Genomic DNA, 9,214 nt, shown 5'->3' with positions numbered 1-9,214 from the left:
TAGGAAGTTTAGCCCCCCCCCTTTAAGATTAAATATAACCAATTTCTTTTTATTCATCTATGTATGAATCTGTATTAGTTTAGGGTTAAGTTAGGCTGGAGAGTAAGTGTAGCTGCCCTAAAAAGTCAACGTTCCCCACTACCTAACATAGAACATAGAATTAGTTGCAGAGACGGTGTAATTCAGACATAAAGTAAGAAACCCCTGGCCTTTTAGTATTATTGTTAATTAATTAATTAATTTATTTATTCCCTCTCGCTCCCCTTGTTGATTTTTATTGCTGTAGTTATTGATGTCGTTACAGGATAGGACAGAGAGAAATGGAGAAAGAGGGGAAGACAGAGGGGGAGAGAAAGATAGACACCTGCAGACCTGCTTCACTGCTTGTGAAGCGACTCCCCTGCAAGTGGGTAACTGAGGGCTCGAACAGTCTAGGCCTTTTAATGAGGTCTCAAGGCATGCTCTCAGGACTGGTCCTACCAACAGCTCGGCTTTGGGGGCGGGGCCTGAAGGACGTGACGTCACTGCTGAGCGCCCTGCGCCCTGCGGTCTGGGCGGCATTTTCAAAATAGTCGTGGCTGGAGAGTTAGAGCCTGAATATCATCTGGAGCAGCTGAGCGTTTTTTCCCGGGTCCAGCAGGCGCTCGGGGGACCTCAGAAACCATCCCTTAGTGCCTGCGGGAAAGAATGGCGCCTTCGACCACAGTCTCTCAAAGGAAGCTGATCAAGCGGAAGGCTCCCCGCGGCTTTCTACGGCGCGTCTTCAAGCGACAGAAACCTCATCTTCGTTTAGGGACAGGCGGCGACTTACTGGTGAGATTGTGTGGCTTCCTGGGCTGGGAGGAGGGTAGGGGGAGCTTTGGGAAAATAAATCGGAGCTTTATTTTGCCGCCGGCAGCCAGTGCTTTAGGCCCAGAGTTACTACGTAGGCCGGCGCGGCCCAGCCTGTCCCAGCGCATCTTAGGGCCCGCTGGAAGGCAGATATCTGCATTTCTTTATTTTTTTTAACATGGGAAGGGATTGGCCACATTCTTTTGTTTACCAATTTTCTTAAACATTGACGTTCAGGAACTCAAGTCTAATACTGAGCTTGATGTCCTTACTAAAGGGCTTGAAATATAACCGACTCGGCAAAGCAAGTTCCAAATCCACTTCAGATGTCACTTCCTCAGTGAAGCTTTTTTTTTTTTTAACCTCTTAATATTTTTTTATTAGTGATTTAAAAAATTATGTATAGATAGCGGGGGTACAATTCCACAACAGTTCTGTGTCTCCATTCCCTTCTTGGAAACTGCAGTAGTTATCCCAAGGTCACAGATATGGGTTGACTATTTTATATATATTATAATAATGTATATATATATATATCCGTTTTTTCTATGGTCCTGCTTTCTTTACCTTTTTTTAAAATTTTTATTTCTAGAAAAGGAAACACTGACAAAACCATAGGATAAGAGGGGTACAACTCCACACAGTTCCCCCCACCAGATCTCCGTATCCCATCCCCTCCCCTGATAGCTTTCCTATTCTTATCCCTCTGGGAGTATGGGCCCAGGGATATTATGGGGTACAGAAGGTGGAAGGTCTGGCTTCTGTAATTGCTTCCTTGCTGAACATGGGCATTGACAGGTCGATCCATACTCCCAGCCTGCCTCTCTTCTTTCCCTAGTGGGGCGGGGTTCTGGGGAGTCTCCAGGATGCATTGTTGGGGTTGTCTTTCCAGGGAAGTCTGGTTGACATCATGGTAGCATCTGGAACCTGCTGGCTGAAAAGAGAGTTAACATATAAAGCCAACAAGTTGTTGACTAATCATGAACCTAAAGGCTGGAATATTGCAGATCAAGATTTGGGGTCTCCGTTTTGTAGATAGCTAATAGTATTTTGGAATACTTATATTCCAAAGGGCTCATGACTGTACTAGTTTTTCCCTGAGCCTGACATCTGATATGCAGGTGGACCCAAGTTATTGTTTGGGGAGATGATGTCATGGCTAGAAAGCTTCTCTCCCTTTCTAAATCACATGCACACCTATTGCTACTTCTGATTGTCCTTCCTATTTTTTCCTCTTCTCTCTTCCAGACCTTGATGGAATTGGAGTTCAGAGCCCTCTGGTCATCCCTTAACATTTCTCTCCATCTGGGGATATGAACCAGAATTCTTTATGGGGTTGCAGAAGGTGCCTTATTAATCTTGTCTTTCTACTGTCTGTTTCCACACACTTGTATTTAATTTTTTCAATTTGATTTTCACATGAAAATGGAAACGTTGAGTTAGGAACTTTTGATTTCTTAGTGTTTGCCATGGTACGTTAAACATTCAGACTGCATTCTGGAATTTAATGGTTACTACGTGGATTGATGTAACTTACAACAATAACAGACTTGTTTTACTTTTCTGCAATTCTTGGGATATGTGTTATTTGATTGCATTTTTCCAGGCTGGTGTTAGTTAAATTTGAATAAATTGTTTATTTTTCCTGCGTCACATTTAGCTTTTAGATTTAGTAGGGTGTTATGTTGTGTAGATATCTGTGTGCTAATGGTTTATGTAACTCTGATTATGATTATGTGACTTTTTTTCCCCACAATGTTAGTACTAGATGGAATATCTTATTTTTTTTCAAGTTCCTATCAGTACCTCACTAGACATCTTAACATGTAGTTGTTTTGGCTGATAATTTAAATTCCAGTGCATTTAAGGGACTGTACTCCACTGTTTGATGACAGAGGAATATGTAACAAATTCTAGGGGCTGAGCAAAACTAGCTTTCTTGGATACTGTGTTTTGTTATGTGCCCCAGCTGGGTTCAAGCCCAGCCTCCACTGCATTAAGGATTCTTTGGTGCTATAGTTTCCTTCTCCCATTCTGCCACAGTGTCTTTTGTCCTCACGTTCTTCCATAATATAAAACAAAGTAATATCGACTTGTCTTAGTATTTGTGACACATCATGCCTGCCCAAGAAGAGGAAATGACTGTTCAGTTTAGGTTAGTAACTCAAAACAAACCAAGCCTTGGAAGTATAGGTTTATGGGGATGATTGGTCTATGAACTATGGGGAGATCTGCTTTTGCTCTTGAAGTGATGGAGTAACTTCTGCTTATTGAGCCTTAAGTTTAACACCAGTTGAAATACAGTATTGGATATCAGTAGTTCTTACCTTATAGTAAATACAGTGAGGAAGAGAGATGATAATTGCTGCATACATGGTGTGTGGTGGTAGCAAGTTTAGGGAACCGTGGATCTACAGAATCTTACCGATTGGGGGCATTAGATTTTTCAGAGAAGTCTACAAACTGATTACCTGTATGTAGACACAGTTTTATTTGTGACAAATAATAGTGATAAAAGTTCAAGCTGAAACTAGAAAAGCCTACTCACCTGCTAGTTACTATTAATTTGGAATTATCCTAAGGGCATCTGGAAGCTATTTATCTTTAGAGTTGGGAATTTTACATAGAAAGGAAATCCTGTCTTGTATATATATATATTTTTTTTTGCTGAAAAAGGAAATGGGAGGGGGGAAGGGAGATAGCTTAATGGTTATGTAGATGACTTTCATGCCTGAGGCCTTGGATTCCTTGCTTAGTCCTCAAAACCCAACCAAGACAAAACTAAGTAGGACTCTGGTGAAAAGGGGAAGAAAGAAAGAAAGAAAGAAAGAAAGAAAGAAAGAAAGAAAGCAAGCCATGATAAAATGTATAAAATCAAACTTGTTTGCTTTACCTCGGGAGTTCTTATGAGAATTAAAGGAGACAGAGTATCTTGCTGCATAGTAAAAATAATAAATACATTGCCTAGTTATGTAACATTCAGAACTGTGGGAGTATGGTGTAATGCATTACACATGATAGTTAACATTAAATATTTCATATTAGTCATTCTTCTCACTGCATGTCAGTGACTACAATTAAAAGTACTAATTGGACCTAAACATGTAGTTACCTCAGGCAACCAACATAAAAACAAAGTATGGAAGAGATTCTACCAATAATTTAAATAATAGTGTGATCCTAAAGGGAAAATTAAATTGAGGCAGCTCACTGTGCCACATCCAGGATTTCCAGAGTTTTGATATAATGATATTTAATCACAGTGTTACCACCTATGGCCTTTGGTTAGCCTTAACTAGCCTTATTTCATGTATTGTAATAACTAAATATATATTTTTTATATAATTTTATTCCCTTTTGTTGCCCTTGTTTTTTTATTGTTGTAGTTATTATTGTTGTTGATGATGTTGTCGTTGTTGGATATGACAGAGAAATGGAGAGAGGAAGGGAAGACAGGGGGAGAGAAAGATAGACACCTGCAGACCTGCTTCAATGCTTGTGAAGTGACTCCCCTGCAGGTGGGGAGCTTGGGTCTTGAACCGGGATCCTTATGCTGGTCCTTATGCTTCCACATGTGCTTAACCCGCTGCACTACCGCCCAGCTCCTCCTAAATATCTTTTTTATGGAATCTACATTAAACTGAATACTACTACTTTACATAAAGGAGTATGACTTTTTAAATCACATTTTTAGCTAGTATGCCATTAAATTTTGGAATTTTCTGTTTTTTAAATTTTTTATTATCTCAGAGCATTGATACTTGAATAAAAATTATTGTTTTCTGCAATTTTATCTCTTAAGGTGCATTTGAATTGCTTATTGTTTATTCACCGATTAGCAGAAGAGTCCAGAACAAAAGCATGTGAGGATAAATGTGGAGTCATTAAAAAAGAGCATGTAATGGCTGCAGCAAAGGTAAAATCTGAATTTCTTCTGTCGAGTAAGAGTTGATTTCAAAAATATGGCCTGGTTTTCTTATCTCTGTCTAATTTAGACTCTTATTCAGCCTTGTTGAGGGAATTAATGCTTGACTTTTCAATTCAGTGGTTTTTAATTATGAGTTAGATTTACTTTTTTCTTCTTTTTTTATTTCTTTATTGGGGAATTAATGTTTTACATTCAACAGTAAATACAGTAGTTTGTACATGCATAACATTCCCCAGTTTCCCATATAACAATACAACCCCCACCAGGTCCTCTGTCATCCTTCATGGACCTGTATTCTCCCCACCCACCCAACCCCAGAGTCTTTTACTTTGGTGCGATATGCCAATTCCATTTCAGGTTCTACTTGTGTTTTCTTTTCTGATCTTGTTTTTCAACTTCTGCCTGAGAGTGAGATTTACTTTTTAAAAAAAGATTTTAAAATTTTATTTTGATAGGACAGAGAAATTGAGAGGGAAGAGAGAAACAGAGGGTCACTGGCAACACTGCTTTACCACTTGTGAAGCTTTCTCCTTACAAGTGAGGGATGGGGGAGTGAACCCAGGTCCTTGCAGATGGTAATGTGCACTTAACCAGGTGCACACCCACCCAGTTCTACATTCACTTTTCATCATATCTGTACTATGGCTTTCTTTCTTTCTCTCTTTCTTTCTTTCTTTCTTTCTTTCATATTTATTCCCTTTTGTTTCTCTTGTTGTAGTTATTATTGTTGTTATTGATGTCGTTATTGTTAAATAGGACAGAGAGAAATTGAGAGAGGAGGAGAAGACAGAGATGGGGAGAGAAAGATAGACACCTGCAGACCTGCTTCACTACCTGTGAAGAGACTCCCTTGCAGGTGGGGAGCTGGGGTGGGGGCGGGCTTGAACCGGGATCCTTTCACCAGCCCTTGCGCTTTACACCATGTGCGCTTAACCCGCTGTGTTACCGCGGACTCCCACTATGGATTTCTAATGGCCACTACTTTATTGCCATGCAAAAGGAAATGAACTATTGTATGGTTTGCAAAAATCTCTGTATACTTAAGTTTATAACCTTGAAATATATTAAAATTTATTACTTGATCATTTTAAGGCTTCCTTATTATCCACTTGGTTTTTAAACCTTGTTTTGATATCTGAGTACTTGTAAATTAAATTTCTTTTTTTTTAAATTTTTTTATTTCTTTATTGGGGAATTAATGTTTTACATTCAACAGTAAATACAATAGCTTGTACATGCATAACATTTCTTAGTTTTCCACATAGCAATTTACATAGTGGGTTGTATTGCTATGTAAATTAAATTTCATAAACAGGGGAGATTGTTTTTTTACTGATAGTTCTATAGAATGTAACAGAGTATTTAGGAGAGAGTTCTGAAATCATTACTTCCATTTATGTTAATGGGTGACTCAGCATGGAAAGCTTCTGGGGTCAGATAAACTTAGGTAACATAATGTGCTGTATACTTACTGGGATAGTTACAGTGCTGTTATATAGAGAGAGCTTTTTTCTGATTGACCAAGAGTGAAATAGTAATTTATTTTTACAGTCTGCCTCTTTGTATATGTCTTTTTATAGAATTAACTATTAAGGGAGAGAGAGAGAGAGAACGAGAACCATACTTACAGAGCATTACCCCCATACATGTGCTGGGGAAATGGATCTTGGGACCCCATACCTGTAAGTCCTATTCTCATTGTATCATCTATGGCTGAATTATTTGTGTGTGTGTGTGTGTGTGTGTGTGTGTGTGTGTGTGTGTATCTTTAAGTTTAATATGAATCTTCATTTTCCTCCTTACAGGTAATTCTAAAGAAGAGTCGAGGCTAGAAGTCAAAGGATACATTTTTTAAAAACATGGTATATTATTTTAGCTGGTAATATGCAATGGAGGCACTTTGATTTTTTTTTTTTTTTTTTACCAGAGCACTGCTCATCTCTGGCTTATTGTAGTGCAGGGGATTGAACCTGGGACTTTGGGAGCCTCAGGCATGAGAGTCTGTTTGCATAACCAGTATGCTATCTACCCGTGCATCTTTTTTTTTTTTTTTTTAATTAAAATACCAGCTATTTGAGGGTGTGTGTATTTGTATTTGTTAATCAACCTCAAGTAAACACAGAGGACTATATATTATTGAGGAATTGTGCTTATTCCTTTAATGTGGCCTACAGTTCATTACACCCTATTTTGTTACTGTTATATGTTTGACAGATTGTAAATAAAAAACTATGAATTAATTTGAAGAGGTATATTTCTTTACTTTTAAATTAATTTATTTAATAGGTTAATAGGAGTATAGATTAATGCAGTTCCCACCACCATATCCTTAGCTCCCTACAGATGAACTTAAAATCTAGGCCCCCTTACACCCGGGTTCACTTGGCGGGCTTCACATCTTCATCTGAGGAGAAGACGTGGTCCTGGGGAGCCCCGTGCTGAGGGACATTAGACTGCATCCTCTTGGGCAGGGCCTCTTCCAGCGTGAAGAGGTCATGGGTTTCACCATCAGCTGAGACCTGTCCTCAGACTCCACCTGTTAGGCGTGCACAGTGGTCGAGGAGATGAACTTGGCCTTGTAGACATTGCTGCCTGTCCAGTGCAGCTCCACCAGCCCACTCTTGCCTGGGTGCCCCCAAGTGGCCACAGTCTCTGCTCATGATGCTCTGAGGGTACAAGTTGTTGCTGTATGAGCTGTCTTCAAAGTGGACCTTTAAAAGGTGGTGGCGCGCCTGGTTGAGCGCACATGTATATGACCCAGGTTCAAGCTCCCAGTACCCACCTGCAGGTAGGAAGCTTTGTCAGTGGTGAAGTAGTGTCGCGGGTGTCTCTATTTCTCCCTCTCTCAACCTGTTCCCTCTCAGTTTCTGGTTATCTATACAATAAATAAGAATAAAGATAATTTTATTTAAAAAGGGGGGTAATTACACAAATATAGACAGGTGTATAAAATATAGTTAACCCATATCTACAACCTTAGGAAAACTGTTGTGATTTGCAGTAGAGGGATTGGGGATTCAGAACTTTGGTGGGAACGATAATGAATTATACCTCTATTGATAGGTAATTTTATAAATCAATATTAAATCACTAATAAGGAAAAAAATTGAGTACAGTTGTATCTTGAGGTGACTCCTACATCTGTTTATACTGGGCTATCAGAAAAGTTACGATTTTTCTTTATAAACATGCATCATGGTTAGGCAGAGAACTATTTCCAAGTTGGTGCACAATCTATAGTAATGCAATAACAGGGCTTAATATTCTTGCAGAATGTTCTGAAGAAGCCACTTCACTGACAAGAGGGTATACTACATGCATAGGACCCTGAAAGTGCACAAAATGAAGAATTAGCTTTTAAACCTGTTCTACTCATTTTTATTTTTATTTATACTCATATTTATTTAATTTTTGAAAATTGGGAGAATACATAAATAAAGACCTGTGAAACAGAGAAAAATAATAACATGCTTACTTTGCCATTAGTGCTGAGAAGCACTAAACTTATCCTTATCAAATGTCTTACTGAATTCTTGCATTTAAAATCCAAAGTTACAGAAGTATCCTAATTAAATGGTTAACGTCATTAACTGGTTCCAGAAATCATTACAAGTGGTGAAAAAGTCAAATACTTAACTTGTTTTTCTGTAATAAGGATTGAAGTGATGCATTTCTGAAGCCCAGAAATTTCAGATTTTACTTAGTAATTTACAAATTGATGTTTTTCATATGAAATTGTAAAATTAGGCATAAATTTAAAAAAATTTAGATAAAAATCTAACTTCACTTAACCTGTACTGAGGTGTTTGATGGGCCAGTGGGGTGATGGTAAGGTAGAGGAGGAGAAACCACTGTGAGATGAAGGCCAGCCAGTCCCATGGTGTTGGAGAAGTGGTTGTCTATGACAGTGTATCCTGACCATCTGAGATCTTTCCTCAGTCAGTTGGGAGGCCCACCAGTCTGGCGACCTCACTTTGTGATACACATGAACCACTTGTCATCTGCTCCCTGTCTTACGGTTGGATGCTACCTTTTCTTTCCTCTCTTCCCTTCCCTTCCCTTCCCTTCCCTTCCCTTCCCTTCCCTTCCCTTCCCTTCCCTTCCCTTCCCTTCCCTTCCCTTCCCTTCCCTTCCCTTCCCTTCCCTTCCCTTCCCTCCCTTCCTTCCTTTCCTTTTCTCCTCTTTTCTCTTCTTTCCTTTCCCTTTCTTTTTCTTTTCCTCCTTTCTATTTTATTGGATAGGACAAAGAGAAATTAAGATAGAGGGAGAGAGACATCTGTAGCCCTATTTCATCACTATTGAGGCTTTCCCCTTGTGGTGGCATCCAGGGGCTTGGGCCCAAGTCCTTGTGCGCTGTAATAATGTGTGTGCTGAACCAGGTGTGCCACCACCTGGCCCTGTCATCAGATTAAAAAATTTTTTTTTTTAATTTTTTATGGATTGCTCAAAGGGAAA

At 39.2% G+C, this 9,214-nt stretch overlaps 1 protein-coding gene across 1 annotated transcript; it reads left to right on the top strand.

The window, feature by feature from the left end:
• The first annotated feature begins 536 nt into the window (after positions 1 to 536).
• CENPW (centromere protein W) lies at positions 537 to 7,005 on the top strand. The gene is made up of 3 exons (XM_007528344.3): positions 537 to 813; positions 4,634 to 4,747; positions 6,565 to 7,005. The coding sequence occupies exons 1-3, from the start codon at positions 688 to 690 to the stop codon at positions 6,589 to 6,591; spliced, it is 267 nt and encodes an 88-aa protein (XP_007528406.1). The 5' UTR covers positions 537 to 687; the 3' UTR covers positions 6,592 to 7,005.
• The last annotated feature ends 2,209 nt before the right edge of the window (positions 7,006 to 9,214 follow it).

The sequence above is a fragment of the Erinaceus europaeus genome, chromosome 4 (assembly GCF_950295315.1).
Source record: "Erinaceus europaeus chromosome 4, mEriEur2.1, whole genome shotgun sequence".
Classification (NCBI taxonomy): domain Eukaryota; kingdom Metazoa; phylum Chordata; class Mammalia; order Eulipotyphla; family Erinaceidae; genus Erinaceus; species Erinaceus europaeus.
This window is presented reverse-complemented; position numbering and strand designations above follow the sequence as displayed.